The following is a 16,280-nucleotide window of genomic DNA, read 5'->3' as shown; positions in this document are numbered from 1 at the left end:
AGCCTTTTTTGTGTGCACGTACGAACGCACCACGAGCTCCGAAAGAGAGAAAAAAAAAGGCAGCATCTCCACTCCGTGAATGATGGCGAGGGTGTGGAGTACAGGAACTCAAAATGACATCAAAGTTGCGCCCCGAGTAACATCCAATTTGCGCCCCGACCGTCATTCGATTTGAGCCGAGTTGCACCTTGATTATTCCCTAAATAAAACTGCAACTCACGGCTCAAATCGAATTTCGCTTGATTTTCGCTTGATGGTGGTGTGAGCACGGATAGACGCGGACGGACATTGTGGGGTCCTAAGGTACTCCGCACCGTTACAGGCGAGGGAGTAAACCGTTTGACACTCGGGTACTAACTCACGGTCGTAGCCCAATGGGTAAGACGACTGAACTCTGTCTGGTCTACCACACACAGGCTCGAGTCCTGTCGGTGCCTGTGATTTTTTGCGAATGTAAATGCTATGCGTACGGACGCGGACGGACATTGTGCGGTCCTAAGGTACTCCGCACCTAAAACGTGCAGTGCTAGACAGCATAGCCGCTCCCCAAGCAGAAAGCTGAGGGGCGTCCCTTTGTTTATATTGCTGGAGGCGCCTCCCAAGAATGGCGGACAGGCAGCCCGCGCATGCGCAGCATCGAGGGAGGCCATCACCCGCGAGCTCGCCGCCACTCCCGGAGTCTCCCAAGTGAGGGGTGAATACCCGACTTAATGTGGTTGCCGCCGACGCCGAGACGAACCAGCGCCTGTTCGCGCCGCACGTCCCGCCAGTCAAAGCACCAGCCGCGGCTTCGTTTTTGGAATGAACCCTTACCTCACCGTCAAGGAGATCGAGGCCAACATCGACTGCGATGTGGCGGGGAGTGGTGAGGCACGGAAAGCTGATGGGGCTGTGCTGCTCACTTTTTCTGTCCCTTGCCCTCCCCCGTTTGTGGCTGTGTACATATGTTGCTGCTGTCTGTGTAGGGATGTCGGTCGCGGCCCACAGTGTGCGCGCTCGGGTCGACTGGACCACGTGAGATCGTGCTGCAGGGACAGAGGTGTGCTCGTTGCGGTGGAGGCCAAACCGCACAGCAGTGCCCTCCCTCTACCCCCACTGAACACAAAACGTCTTATACATGTCTACCATGGTCTTGCAAGGTCTTAGACATCTTGTGCTATGCGAGTTAGCTATAAGACGTCTATTTTTGTTATGTCTCAAAGATGTCTTAAGAGAGATATGTACAGTACACCTGTGCAATATCTCCGACGTCTTGAGCTCCGTGAGATGTTGATAAGTCATCTTTGCTAAGATGACTAGAAGACATACGAACCTCAACGTGTACAATTGCCAAGCCCAAGCACGGCAAATCATCAGTGGCCAATGTGTTCGAGCTTGGCAATACCTCGGCCGCCATTATTGGCTGGCGCTTGGGAAAGGAGGTCAATATTGGACAACGCTTGGCAAAGTATGTTGCCATGATAATGCCTATGGGTGGACCTCGTGAATTCTCATGCACATTTTTGGCTTTTTGGCCAGTCTTTATGACCAATGCCTATTTTATGAGATGCCTCGTGGCCCGATTTCTGCTCTATACACACAGGAAATTATTTAACGTTACTTATCTATTTAATGCGCACTCGTTAAATAATTTCCTGTACAATGGCATCTATAAAACAGAAATCGGACCGAGAGGCACAATAAACAAACTGCATCAACTTTGCGAAGCAATTACGGGACTTGCAAAACAATTGAGAAACAATTCTCACCGGGTCCCCCTGTGTAGTTTTTTTTTATTATGCACATCAAATTACGATGAATTAAGGTGGGCTAGGATGGGCGGTAGAAAAGCGTGATTGCTGTGTGCTGTGTCAACGTGTGGGCCGCGGGCGTGTATGTAAATGTGCTCGTCCAGGCTAGCCAGGCTTTCGCCCTCAAAGCACGTATGCCGAAGAATTTAGTCGCAGTGGACTGTCGAAACCACACATAAACATACCCGAAGGAGTGCCTGAGCGCTGCACAAGCGTGATTGCTCGTCTCAAACAAGTGCTGTCTCTTCCGTAACCTCAGGCTCACTCTAAAAAACCATCCAACTTGATCAAGCACACAGTCTCGACGAGCAGCACAGGCTCATCAAGGTTCTACGCTACAGGGAGGCGTATATATTGTTGAATGAATGAATGAATAAAACCTCTATTGAACAACAGGTGCTGCTGTTAGGCTTCAAATACGTACACCAGACTCCATGCTGCTTCTTTATTCCCGTAACATCTTTGTGGCGGGTGCAGTCTTATTCATCCCCTTCTGGTTCCCCAGCTTCCCCCGCCTCGGCTCCTGAAGAGATCGCCTGGAAGCTCTTGGATCGCGTCAGCCGCCCCAGCCCCGGTGCGCCATGGACGTGTGCGTCCATTCCCCAGCCCCGCGTCCCCAGCCAATGACCCGCCGAGAGAAGACGAGACGTGATCAGCGGCGACTTGACAAGACGACGATGCCGTTCCCCTGCCCCATTTCCCTGCGTGTCTCCGGGGGATTCTGACGTTCCTTCATTGCGTCGGCGAGCACAGCAGTTCTGGGGCCGATGTTCGTCAAGCTCGCCATCACCCGTGGCGGCAAGACTCAGTGTATGTTCCCACCTCATCTCATCAACGTTGCACCTGTCCAAGTACACTGACCTCGACCTGGTCGCCTTCGACGAGGGGGAAATGTTACGGGAAGCAGTAGTGGAGGCTAGAACATAGCTCAAGGGGACCCACGCCGACAACGATGAAGCACTTGGTGGCACGGATTCAGCTCGAGCTGTCATGGCCGCATTGTATAAATAGATTCATTTTCTTCGTAAATAGATTGCTTCACCACTAACCATCGCTCGTCTGCTAGTTCGGGCGCCAGGTAACAATATAGTAAGATGAGCAATAGATAAGTTTGTTTGGCGCTCTTTGCCCCAGCTGGCCTTGAGCCAAAAAATCCAACCATCATCATCATCAATAGATAAGCACCTTCAAATGTGTGTTCAAGCCACGCCTTTCCTGAAGGTTGGGTATTGGCCAGGACTAAACTAGAAGATTTTTTATTGCGCCATTTTGCCACAGGTCATCAAACGAATGGAAAGCTATATGCTCAAGTTGACATATCAATATAAAGAAAGAAAAAAAGAAGCAGAAAAAGAAGCAACAGGGGGCAGGCGGCTTCATGAACCACAGAATACTGCATATAGTATATATGAGCCTGTCTCAGCAAGGACGTCCAACAGTCGATTGCTTCTACAGAAGACAGTGCATTGACCAATGAATGCCCTAAGGGCGTCCTCGCGGATGTCCTGTGGTCCCTATGCGTTAAATCAGATGCCACAAATTACAGAAGCAGAAGAAAAATAGTACGTGCCCTCGAGGGAATCGTCATCATCGTCGTTGGGTACTGTTGCCGTTCGCTTGGGCAAGGTATCGTCGGCTGCGGTCTACCGGTGTAATTGGTTTGGTTTTCGTGCTACGGATACGCCTACTTGTTCGTCCTTTCATTTGTCAGCGTAAGGAATGGGGCCACTTCCAGAAGATAAGAACGAGAAAGCTGGCACAAAGGGCCAGGAGGCGCCAATCCCAGGAGATAAGAACAAAAAGGCTGACATAAAGGGCCAGGAGGAACCAGTTCCAGGAGACAAGAAGGAAAAGGCTGACGTAAAAGGTCAGGAGGCGCCAGTTCCAGGATATAAGAAGGAAAAGGCTGACGTTAAGGGTCAGGAGGCGCCACTTCCAGGAGATAAGAAAGAAAAGGCTGACGTAAAGGGTCAGGAGGTGCCAGTTCCAGAAGGCAAGAACAAAAAGGCAGACAAAAAGGGTCAGGAGGGGCTACTTCCAGGAGATAAGAAGGAAAAGGCTGACATAAAGATTCAGGAAGACGATACCATCAACCTTGAGCAGGTGGGTAAGCGTCAACGTACAGCATTTCTGTGCCGTTTCAACCTGCATGCAGATGCACCAACAGATGTTATTGTTGAAGTGTATGACAACTGGATAAACACTTTTTACTCTGTGCTGTTTAATGTTTAAATGACCGAGTTCTCACCCATTCCCATGTTTTGCGTCGCCATTAGCACATGTTTTTCATAACTCGGCGGTTTATTGCGCGTTTTTGTTCCAGCTGTGGAAGCCTATATTCGACAAGGTGAGTGCACGGTATCACACTTACACACATGCCACCCATGTCTGCACCGCAGCGCGTTCGAACCGGCCTCAATACGTGAGGCCTCTCGCCGATTTTGGTTTTATCTCGCAAACAGTACGACAACGACAAAGATGGCGAGATTCCGCTCAAGGAAATCAAGCAGCTGTTCCGAGGAAAGAACGTGGACCTGGAGCGCGACATCCCTGCCAGCATCCTCGATGAAATTCTCGAGCAGGCCGACGCGGATAACAACGGAAAGCTTTCTTTCGCGGAATTCAAGAAAATGGTACGTCTTTTTTTGCGAGGGCACCTCGAGAAATCTTTGGAAGCGGCGAAGGAGGAGGAACACTCTCCATCGAGCGTTCTCTCTGGTGTGAGTCCATGTTCCGCCTTCGCCCGGGCAGCTCTCTCGACCGGAAAGGCCCGGACGAAAAGGTGTGAGCTAGATAGCGTGATCTGATACTCGGGGGAGTGGGAGGGCTGCGGCAACTCTGAGTAGTCCTGGCACTCCCAGGTTATGTGGGGGAGCGTATGACATTTTCGTACTGGATCGTACAGGTTGGGAAAGGGTAAGTTCATTCTATATGTATATACAGAATGAATAATGAACCACGTATACGGGATGATCAAAGTTAAGTCCACATTTACGTGCAAACAACCTCTACAGGGGGACACAAAATTAGGTGGTAAATTTTGTTGTCGGTGGCTTAATTAACTAAAATTGAATTTAACTTTTTAGTGGCTGCAGTAAGCAGGCATGTTTGTATTGAAAAGTTGGACGCAATCTTGTTTCCACGCAGTTTCATTTAGCAGAATTCTTCTAGCGCATCCGTCCTGTGAGATATCGAACTGCGAAGTTTAATTGCCGTTGACATGATTACGCATGCAAAACAGTGAAGACCGGCGCAATGAAGACCGGCGCAGTGAAGACCGACGCAGAAAAAAATAAAATTGTCGACTTATTTTGATTACCCTGTGTATTGTCACGTGGCCAAACACGACGCAGTTGTCTTCAAGGAAAACAATTTTATTGGAGCCAACTTGTGCTCCCCTAACAACTCAAAATAATACAGAGGCGGCGAAGAAGCGGTCAACAAATTGACTTGCGCAGGCGAGGATCGTCGAAAGGAATGCCGCGACGTCTGCTCTGCAGGCTTTTATCTTTCGGCGCGAGTGTTTCTGGAACCGTCGATTTACATCCAGAACATTGTAGATCACAGAGGATTATTCCGGGCTAGTGACGTTAAGATGAAACAGTCTGCTTATCTGAATGAGATAGCCCTTGTGTCATAAAAAATAAAGAATGATAGACGCGCTTCGCTTGGGACACAGATACCATGCAGAGCCGGGCGTGGCCGGGCAGTAAAAACAAACAATAAATAAACAAACCCATACGTGGTTCGCGGTATTACCCCCCTCTAAGAGTGCATCGACCCGATGCTAAAACAAAAGACAATGCAAACAAAGAACAACAAAGTCCGTCATCTTGCATAGTAAGGTTTCAAGCGAACCACGTGGACGACTTCAGGCCGCGTGCGTCGTCGTGATGTTCCGGAATCACTTTCGGGAATCACCTCGTAGGTGAGTTAGCCGACACGTCGTAGAATCTGGTAGGGTCCGAAATACCGTCGCAGGAGCTTCTCACTGAGTCCGCGCCGTCGGATAGGAGTCCAAACTCAAACACGATCCCCTGGGTGGTACTCGGCGTCTCGGTGTCGGAGGTTGTAGCGCCCGGCATCCACCAGCTGCTGGTCCGTTGTGCGAACTCGAGCGAGCTGGTGGGCCTCCTCCGCACGCTGAAGGTATCCTTGGACGTCGGGGTTGAGGTCGTCGTCTTCTACATGCGGAAGCATGGCGTCAAGAATCGTAGTCGCCCGTCTTCCGTAGACAAGCTCGAACGGCGTCATCTGCATAGTTTCCTGGATAGCCGTGTTGTACGCAAACGTGACATACGGGAGCACTTCGTCCCAAGTCTTATGTTCAACGTCGACGGACATTGACATCATATCTGCGATTGTCTTGTTCAGACGTTCTGTTAGTCTGTTCGTTCGGTGGTGGTACGCCGTCGTTCTTCGGTGATCCGTGTTGCTGTAGCGTAATACTCCTTGCATCAGCTCCGCAGTGAAGGCCGTTCCGCGGTACGTGATAAGGACTTCAGGGGCTCCATGTCGCAGCACAACTTGGCTTATAAAGAACTTTGCACTTCTTGTGCAGTCCCCCTCGGAAGAGCGGTGGTCTGTGCGTATATAGCGCTTCATGTAGTCTGTCGCTACGACAATTCCATTTGTTCTCGGATCGGGATGTAGGGAACGGGCCCATTCCAATCTGTTGGAAGGGCATTGATGGGACGACGATCGGCTGCAGAAATCGGGCGGGTCTCCTCGGTGGCGTCTTTCGTCGTTGGCAGTCACGGCAGCTCCGGACGTAGTGGGTGACGTCGGATGTAAGGCGGGGCCAGTAGGCGGGGCCTTGATTTTTCAAATTGTGCGGGCTGTTCCGAGATGTCCAGAAGTTGGGTCGTCGTGGCACGTTTCCAATATTTCGTCGTGAAGGTCTGCTGGGATGACAAGAAGATAATTTGTTTTGGTTCCGGGACTGAAATTCTTCTTCACGAGAACGGAGTTTTTCAGGCCGAATGCTGGTAGGTTGCGCTTGAAGGTCCTAGGCACGGCGACGTTGCGTCCTTCGTGGTAGTCGATTATGACGCGTGAGTCGAGGTCGGCACGCTGCTGGGCGGCTAGGTCGCTCTCCGTCACGACTCCGAAGAACGCGCTGTCCTCACTGGGGACAGCGCGTTCTTCCACCACCACAAGACTCCGCCACCCACCACCACAAGACTCCGAGTCGGAGTCTTGTGGTGGTGGGTCGACGGGGGCGCGGGACAAGCAGTCGGCGTCAGAGTGTTTCCTGCCGGATTTATAGACTACTGTAACGTCGAATTCTTGCAGGCGCGCAAGCTCCACCTACCAAGACGGCCAGAGGGGTCCTTCAAATTTGCGAGCCAACACAGCGCATGGTGGTCTGTCACAACCTTGAACGGTCTTCCATACACGTATGAGCGAAATTTCGAAATGGCCCATATAATCGCGAGGCACTCTTTCTCAGAGGCTGAGTAGTTTCTTTCTTCCTTGGACAGACCACGGCTTGCATAGGCGATTACGTTTTCGCACCCGCGTTGCTTTTGTACGAGGACGGCACCCAAGCCTATATCACTGGCGTCCGTGTGCATTTCCGTTTCGGCGTTTTAGTCGAAATGCGCGGGCACGGGCGGGCTTTACAGGCATGGTTGCAACTCGCAGACTGCTTTTTCTTGGGCATTTTCCCAGCTGGAAGGGGTGCTATCTTTAGTCAAGCGTGTGAGTGGCTCTGCAATGAGAGCGAAGTTTGCGACGAAGCGCCGGTAGTATGCGCACAGTCCCAGAAATCTCCGCACGCCCTTCTTATCTTTCGGTCTCGGGAAGTTCGCTATGGCTGAAGTTTTCGACAGGTCAGGCCGGACTCCCGCAGCATTGACGACATGGCCCAAAAACTTGAGTTCCTCGTATGCAAAGCGGCACTTTTCGGGCTTCATTGTTCGGGCCAAAGACGACGCAGTTGTCTTCAAGGGAAACAAGTTTATTGGAGCGAACTTGTGCTCCCCTAACAACTCAAAAGAATACAGAGGCGGCGAAGCAGCGGTCAAAAAATTGATTTGTGCAGGCGAGGATCGTCGAAAGGAATGCCGCGACGTTTGCTCTGCAGGCGCGAGTGTTTCTGGAACCGTCAATTTACATCCAGAACATTGTAGATCAGAGATTATTCCGGGCTAGTGACGTTAAGATGAAACAGTCTGCTTATCTGAATGAGATAGCCCTTGCGGCATAAAAAATAAAGTATGAAAGACGCGCTTCGCTTGGGATACAGATAACAGAGCCGGGCGTGGCCGGGCAGTAAAAACAAACAATAAATAAACAAACCCATACCTGGTTCGCGGCAATATTAGATGCGACTGCATCTCATTCACTCGCCTTGTCCCTGCATCCGGCGTCGTCGGCGTTGTCGTCGGCGTCCGCCCCTCCCCCATTCTCCTCGCCGCGTGAGCTGCGCTCTCCGCCGCTCACCCCCTCTCCTCTCCGATAGCGAACGCTCTCTCGCGAGGGGCATTGGATTGGATTAAAGTGGATTGTGTTGGATTGTGTTGCGTCATAGCCGCGGCAGACGCACTGGCGCCGGCGCGTCCCCTCACCGTTATGCGCGCTATAAAACGCGGTGCCTGCGCCGCTCCGCTCCATCGTTCCAGCGCCGCTCCTTCGCTGTCCAACGCTGCAACGTGAACCCCCTATGCGTCGCATCTACACAGGGGTTCCCGCGAGGGGAGGTGAGATTTTTTTTAAAGACGATAGTCTTTCTTGGGCTACTTAAACCCATAAATTTTGGTCTGTCTGTATGTCTGTCTGTCTGTCCGTCTGTCTGTCTGTCTGTGACTCGATTCAGCCACACGGCCAAAGCAAAACAATGCCTGCGCAATAGTCTTATATAGTCACAGCTAAATCTACCCGTCTATGTCCGGTGGAATGTTCATACTTGTCAACATTGTTGAAGAAGAACAAGACATTACGCAAATATGAGACAACAAATCAATACAGAAGTGATATTTGCAGTGTTCCTTTATAAAAAAATCAAACATGCTTTAATTTGCTAAATTAAATACTTCATCAACTCCAGAAAAAGAATTCACTCCGCCGTCGCCTGCTGTCGCCCGCGCCACTATAGCTTCTGGGGCCATTTTAAGAAATCAACCGGCAACAGTTACGCAAGGTTCCACTAGGTAGGTTCCACGTTCTGCTTGCAACGCACGTGGAGTAGGGAAACGCGGTTCTATAAACGCTGAAGTAGGGCGCCTCGATTAACGCGCGTCTTCGCCGTACGGCAGCGCTCGCATCGAGTAACCCGGTTTGGAGCAGTGGAACGCGGGAAATTTAAAGTCATTTAAGCAAACCTTTGGCGTCTTTACCTTGGGAGGAGCGCGACGCAAGAGGAACAACATGAGAGGTGAGCGGGAAAGCGAAGGGAGGCATTTACTTCGCAAAAGCCGATAAAGACAATCGTCTTTTGACGGCATTTGCAACGAAAGGAGCAGATACGCGGCCAATTTTTTCTTTTCAGTCTTATATAGTGTCCCAAGTGGCTGCATGCAGTGCGTGACAGTACAAATGCTTGCCCGAGCCTGACCGCATCACTTTCTTTCATCTTCACATGTTTGTCTCTAACCTGACGTATTGTGTGTGTGATTGACTTGATCCGTAATCCGGACTATGAAGCAAGAAGGCGCCTGCTTGTACCGTAAGTCCTAGGATGCGATGCGACTTGGTGCGTTGTGGCCTTCCAAAGAGATTTGGATAGTATCTTCAGAGTCACGACAAGGAGCTGCGACGTTTGTGGCGCGCAGCGCAGACCGCATTATTTGGCGTATACGGTTTCAGCGGCGAGTGGACTCCCTGGACGCGACCGAGGGAGTCTGTGCCCGTCCATAAGGAAGACGTCATCTGCATATAGATTGTGGCACAGTTTAGGTATTCTCTCTAGTTCTTCCGGAAGATCCAGGAGCACGATGTTACAAAGCAGGGGGAAAGGACTGAGCCTTGAGGAGGACCTCTATCCCCTAGTTTGGTAGGATTGTATACGTGATGTCCCTAATCTTAATGCTTGGCGGTTGGAAATGAACTCTACCCTGCCGTTGTAGGTTTTCTCTGCACATCCAGTTTTTCTCAGGTTTCGGAGGATCGCTTCATGAGTCACGTGGCCAAACGCTCCCTTCAGGTCTGTGCGAGCCGGTGGTAATAAGAAACATTGAACAGGGTGTCTGGGCTCGGGTGGTAGACGCGGATGAACCGCGCATGACCGTAAATTGTATTTTGCCATATCACATTGTATGCAGTGATTCTCCACCTCGTGCATGTGTCGTGAATTCTTATCGGACTGTGAAATAAATAAAGCTGTGGGGGAGTAGAAATGGCGGTAGAAGTGGAAGGTGGAAAACAGGAGTGGAAGGTGGAGACCTGAGTTATTCAGATGTCTTTGCAATTCAGACTTCGCCTCTCGTTCTTTCACTTGTTCTATTCATTTTCTTGATTCGGCTTTTTTTTTTTTTCGGAACTTTAACGTCGCACAGCGAAGTCAAGTTAACAATGCGAGCTACGTCTGGAGACTGCACGCTTTGCGGCGATGCAAACTTCTCGCGTCGCCACAGGGGTTCAACAGAAATAAGGAGATACGGTGGGCGGGGTGGACGACGTTACAACAAGATTGACCTGACACTATTGGGGGGGCGGGGAGTGTTTAGGAATAAGTGGCTCGAGGAACAATCAATAATGCTTGCTTAAGCCGCCGGCAGAGAATCAGATCTGCATCAGAATAAGAAACGTACTTAAACAAATTTTGGGAGAAAAAAGATCAAATTGCTTTGAAAACTTTCTACTAGACAAATTTTGTACCGAACAAATTGTTTATTGCACAAAAGTGTACAGATAAGCGAGGAAACCAAATTAGACCAAGTACGAGCGGGGTTAAGAGAATTTCCCTCACTATCGTTTTTTTTTTAACGTTTACTTGGTGATCATTCGTATCCGCAGTGAATGTCATTCAGGAAAAAAAAATGCGTGCGGCGTAAGCGGCTAACTTATGGCGCTGTATGACTAAACACGAAAACGCGGGTTCCGATCCCTGGCCTCTGAGGTCGTTTTTCCGATCATCTTGGAAAAATTGAAAACGCCCCTGCGTGGACATTTCTGGCGCAGGGTAATGATCCACAGGTGGTCAATATTCGTCCGTAGCACTCCAATATGGCGCGCCTTGTAGCCCATGGGTGCAGCCCTCCAGTCAAGCAAACTCGACACGGGCCCCCACCGTACAACCTTTTAGAGCATTTATTCGTATAGACCGCTTACAGCGAGCAGTTATAAGCCCGCCTTAGCCAGATGGCGCGAGCGCCGCACTCGCCGCTACTGGCCTTTTCCAGTTTCGTTTTCGCCGCAGACTCCCACTGTCCGCTCGAAGTGCGTCGTTAGCGAAATTGATTAGGCCCGAAGAAAAATCATAACTAAATATTGTGGACGCATTCGGAGCTCATGTTGGTCGTCGCGAAGTGGAACGGAACGTTCGCGGAAGCGCTCCGATGTACGGAAGCATGTGGAGTCGGGGGTGCGGCACCGCCAAGCGTGATTCAGTGATTCGAACCCGACAGTTCAAGTTGCCTCCATAGGCTCCGTGTGTAGCACTTATTGCGATGCGACAGGTAGATCAGATGAAGTGTGGAAAAGCAGAGAACAAAATGTTATCGATTGTAGCTGTGGCTCGGAACGTATGCTCAATCGGCGCCCTTAGCGGGCATCACGTACCTTGCGAAGGGAATTCTCAAGGACACCAGTATCTGAAATCTTGAGCGATACATTTCGCTGCGCACTTCGTTGAAATAGATTATTCTAACGGTGCATTTTCCGCATAGTACGATGCAGAGCCCCACCTTAAGTTGCACACAATGGAAGTTCGCCTCTTCAACTCTCTGTAATTAAGTCCTCAGTATACGGTTGCAGTCAGCGGCGTACATGGTTACCGCAATAAAGCCACTACGTCACGAATAAATAAAACTTGCTGCACCAAATCTGGCAAAAAATATGGCACGCATGCATAATTTAAGATAAGAACTAAGGACGTGATGAAAAGTTGCCATGTTGCATATGCTACCAACCGAGTCATGTAGTGCATAATATAAAAATACAAAAAATGCTCATATTTGCAGCCTTATGGGGAAGCTCCGGAAATATTTGTAAGTGTCAACAAACCTTGATCACCCGATTTGAGCGTTTTGGTGGTGAGTGGTGAGTGATTTTTTGAAATAGAAAGTGGAAAAGAAGTGGGCTGGGGTTGAGCGTTTATAAACTGTACGCGCTAAGTATAATTTTGCGATTTTCGCGCGAGCGCGCCTAACGTTCATAGCCACACATATGCGATGTTTTCCCCGTCCCCTGTATGCGCCATATGGCAGCTTCAACGTGTGTTTCTATAGCCGCAAGTTAGTACATACGGAACAGGCAACAGCTGATAATGCGAAACAGGTATGCAATCCAGACCGCGTCATCTGTAAGTCAGCTGACAATTATAACGCTGAGCGCTGAAGCTTTTTCATCGCACGTCGAAACATGAAACGGTAAAGGAGTAATATACAACTTCCACCCCATGCAGGAATATTTTGTTTACAGCCCTTCGTATTCATAATATTGTCCCGAAGCCAAGGACGACGCAGTTGTTTTGAAGGAGAAACAAGTTTATTGGAGCGAACTTGTGCTTCCCTAACAACTCAAAAGAATACAGAGGCGGCGAAGCAGCGGTCAACAAAGTGTCTTGCGTCGGCGAGCGTCGCAGAATCGAATGCCGAGGCGTCTGCTCTGCAGGCTTTTTATCTTTCGGCGCGAGTGTTTCTGGAACCGTCGATTCACATCCAGAAAATTGTAGATCACAGACGATTATTCTGGGCTAGCGACGTTAAGGCGAAACAGTTTGCTTATCTGAATGTGATAGCCCGTGCGGCATAAAAATAAATAATGGAAGAGGCGCTTTGCTTGGAACGCAGATAACACAGCCGGGCATGGCCCGGCAGTAAAAACAAACAATAAATAAGCAAGCCCATACATGGTTCGCGGCAATATAGTGAGTCCACGGCCAACCATTTTAGCGTAGGTCGGAAAGGAAAGCTTTCAAAACAAGCTTTAGGTAATACATCAAGAATTATGTTTTATTACACAATGTTATACAGCCCTTAGGCTTTTATTTTTTTACTCTAAGAGAGTACGTAGAAATAGAAAAAAAAAAAAACTAAAGCCATCGGGCAGCTTTATTTGGACGAAACGCGTGAACAGGCAACTAGGCGACGAACAGCTCAAACAACCTTTATGTGAGGTTCTTTGTGACAAAGTAATCTCTGAACGTCAGCACACACTACCTAGTTGGACAAGAAGCCCCCATTCATAGAAACCTTCGAAAAAAATTGTCAAATTCGCCTATCGAGCCGCGCCGGTGCTCGCCGATGCACATGGGCACTAGCGAAGGCCACGGCGTCGAGAGATACGTTCTCAAAGGCCAGCCATGCTGAATGACGTCACGCCGGCCAACATGGCCGCGCCGACGGCACCGCGCTCTAAACGGTCTATATTCTCGGTCGTAACAGCCCATACATGCTATCGAATTAAAAAAAAAAAAACGACTTCAGCGACTCGTGGTTTGTGATCGTTGTATAGTTGTTCATGTTCTTGAGAAAACAGAAAGAAGGGGAGGGGAATCAGCAATTTTGTATGAAGCTGGGCATATTTTGCCAGACCTAAGCTTTGTAGGTATTTTGTTATGTTGTGCCAAAAATTTTGAAACATGTCGCCACCAACCGCACGTTGGAATGAGGACCACCCCCATGACAATGAACATGTGCTGCCAGAAGCCGTCTATAAACGGTAAGCGCAGCTATAGGCTGCCCGATAGCGGTTATGACGTCACAGGCCACGTGCGTTTTTTGTTGACACGACGGAGTTTCGCGACTAAACGTTCGTACTGGAGCTCTCCGTCAGAGTGCAGGATGGTTTGCCTAGTGGCCCCTTAAGCCCAGAATTAAGTGTGCTTAATCTGAAAAAGTAATGAAATTGTCATGATATATACGGTACAAGGTGGCTATAATTGCTATAATGCAAAAATCAATAATGGCTTAGATTTTTTAGTTTGCAAACCGTGTGCTGACTTTTCGCTAATTTTACCTTAAGCATTCTTAAGCAATTTTACCTTAAGTTTTCTAATTGCCTGGTTTACCGCGGGGCGTGGTCCCGTAGCGTTGACGGAACGGAAAGGCTCGGGTTCCCGTCACCGTCGCACCGTCTTCGGCGAGAAACCGCCCGAGAAACCGTCGCCCATGACGGAAGACGGTGACGTGACGGTGACGTGACGCGGTGAAAAATGGCTGTGTGAATGATGCCTAAGCCTGCTTTAACTGAAAACACAACATCACGTTGTGATGACGCCTTGTAGAGGCATTTCCGCCCTTGACGTTCCGGTTATACTAGAAACTTTTTAAAGAGGCCACGATGACAGAATGCAATTTCGCTTCATCAGAAAGACTGTTTTGTCCAAATAACAATGATGCCGATTTTACCGCAAACTCCGAACGAATAATTGAGATATTACAAAAAACATGTCAAGCAGCGGTAACTCCTTAGCCACTTTCCGGTGATCTCTCTATGACGTCACAGAAACTTGTTTGTGCGATTGGCCGGCGCGCCGACGTAAGACACCACCAAGAATCATGACTGGGCGATTGTACTGGGGACTCTCTATATAGTCCCGCTTGATCGGATCTCTCCAATAAACGGCCAGATGAAATGCTAATAAAGTTTTCTGTGATGGCCCGTAATATGTCACTGCTAGCTGTGCATATAACGTCACTGTGGCGCGAAATTTGAAAAAAAATTTAACACGGAAGTGATTTATTCCGGGATGCACAAAGATTTCAGTGACGTCATATCCGTCACGGAAGTGACGTCAGTACAGCCAAGCAAGTGGCCTGTAAAGGATGCACCCCTGCACACATGGTCTTCTTGCGGGGAAGCAACCTTTAGAACTAAAAAGTACGTTATACTTAGGGTTGTTCGTCTTCGGGTTTTACATTTTAACACGAAAGTGTGTTATGCCGGTATACCCCAAGATTTCACTGACGTCATATCCGTCACGGAAATGACGCTAGTACACTTTTGCCGAAGCTGTCTTGCCAGCAGGACGTCGCTCACCAAGCACACCCGCAAGACAGCCGCCGACCCGCCAACCATGCTCAGCTTCAGATTTCGCTGCACATTTCACTTTCGTGTGTTTAGGATTCCTATGACAAAGGAATCAACCGCAGTTTTTTTTTCTTCATATTTCTCGCGTTTTTTGGTTTAAGAAGGCGTCTTCCTTGGCTGGAATGGAGCTGAGGGAACTGCCAATTAATGCCTCGTTCTTTCCAAACTGAACAGATTTGTATTTCGTCGTCTTCAACGACGCTTCCGTTTCCCCGTTCTCCCTCCCCCAGGTACGCGCGCACAACCTGGGCATACTCAGGCCCCGGTTTCATCTGCTCGCCCGGATCGCGGCCATGGCAGTGGTGCCCAAGAACCAGCGGGCCAGAGCGGTGCGCCTCCAGATGGAAGAGAACGAGGGCAGGCCGCCCATGTTCATGGCCCTGCTGAGCCTCGTACAGGTGCCGATTGATTGATTGATCGATCGATCGATCGATCGATCGATCGATCGATCGATCGATTGATTGATTGATTGATTGATTGATTGATTGATTGATTGATTGATTGATTGATTGATTGATTGATTGATTGATTGTGGAGTTTAAGGCGCCGACGCTACACAGGCGATGAGGCGCGCCGCAGTGGAGGGCTTCAGATTAGTTTTGAGTAATGTCACTAGAAAAGATACAGAGTACCGTCAGTGAGGCGCGCAAGTGAGCAACGGCGGCCATTTTGTTGTTCATCAGTGTTGCCAGATTGCCGCTTCTGCGGCATCACCGCTAACTTCGAGGAGGTCATTTGTTAATAACACCATCGAAGATGCAGCAAAACGCCATCTTTGGACACACTTCTACAGCTGAAATGCTGCGAAGCGCGTTATCTCTCATTAGCATTCGGAACGACCCCAGTGGCGCGCAGCCGCTGAGCAGGGAGGACGAGCTGAGGCTGTCCACAGTTGACTGACAGAAAACGCATAAACAACAAAATGGCGGCGCCCATGTACGTTCGCAGTGTAAACTAGTGTCACGTGATACGATCACGGCGGCGGCACGGAACAGTATAGGAGACAAGGGTACCGATACTCTGTAACCTTATCTAGTGACACTATAGTTTTGACCACCTGGGTTAACGTGCGCCGAAATCTCTAACACACGGGCGTTTTCGCTTTTCGCCCCCCCCCCCCCCCCCCGCCCCTTCCCCGGTTTTCCTACCACATGTGGATGAAACACTGATGAAACCACACGAACAGGCCGTAACATTCTTGTAAAGCGAAGCTTGGTTTGTCCCACTGACGGAGACCGTCCACACCAAAACGAATGGCAGGACGGCCAACTTTCTCAGACGATGATGACTCGT

At 49.5% G+C, this 16,280-nt stretch overlaps 1 protein-coding gene across 1 annotated transcript in view; it reads left to right on the top strand.

Annotated features, from left to right (window-relative positions):
- The first annotated feature begins 3,509 nt into the window (after nt 1-3,509).
- The window catches only part of LOC144145091 (uncharacterized), a 28,395-nt gene continuing 15,624 nt past the window's right edge, over nt 3,510-16,280 (top strand). Inside the window, exons 1-4 of the mRNA XM_077676582.1 lie at nt 3,510-3,893; nt 4,114-4,137; nt 4,253-4,423; nt 15,218-15,385. Of these exons, the coding sequence (XP_077532708.1) occupies nt 3,510-3,893; nt 4,114-4,137; nt 4,253-4,423; nt 15,218-15,385 (747 nt within the window). The remainder of the gene's footprint in view (nt 3,894-4,113; nt 4,138-4,252; nt 4,424-15,217; nt 15,386-16,280) is intronic.

The sequence above is a fragment of the Haemaphysalis longicornis genome, unplaced genomic scaffold (genome assembly GCF_048455015.1).
Source record: "Haemaphysalis longicornis isolate Haplotype H1 unplaced genomic scaffold, Haemaphysalis longicornis Haplotype H1 scaffold_7, whole genome shotgun sequence".
Lineage (NCBI taxonomy): Eukaryota > Metazoa > Arthropoda > Arachnida > Ixodida > Ixodidae > Haemaphysalis > Haemaphysalis longicornis.
The sequence above is the reverse complement of the archived record's forward strand: the minus strand, read 5'-3'. Positions and strand labels throughout refer to the sequence as shown.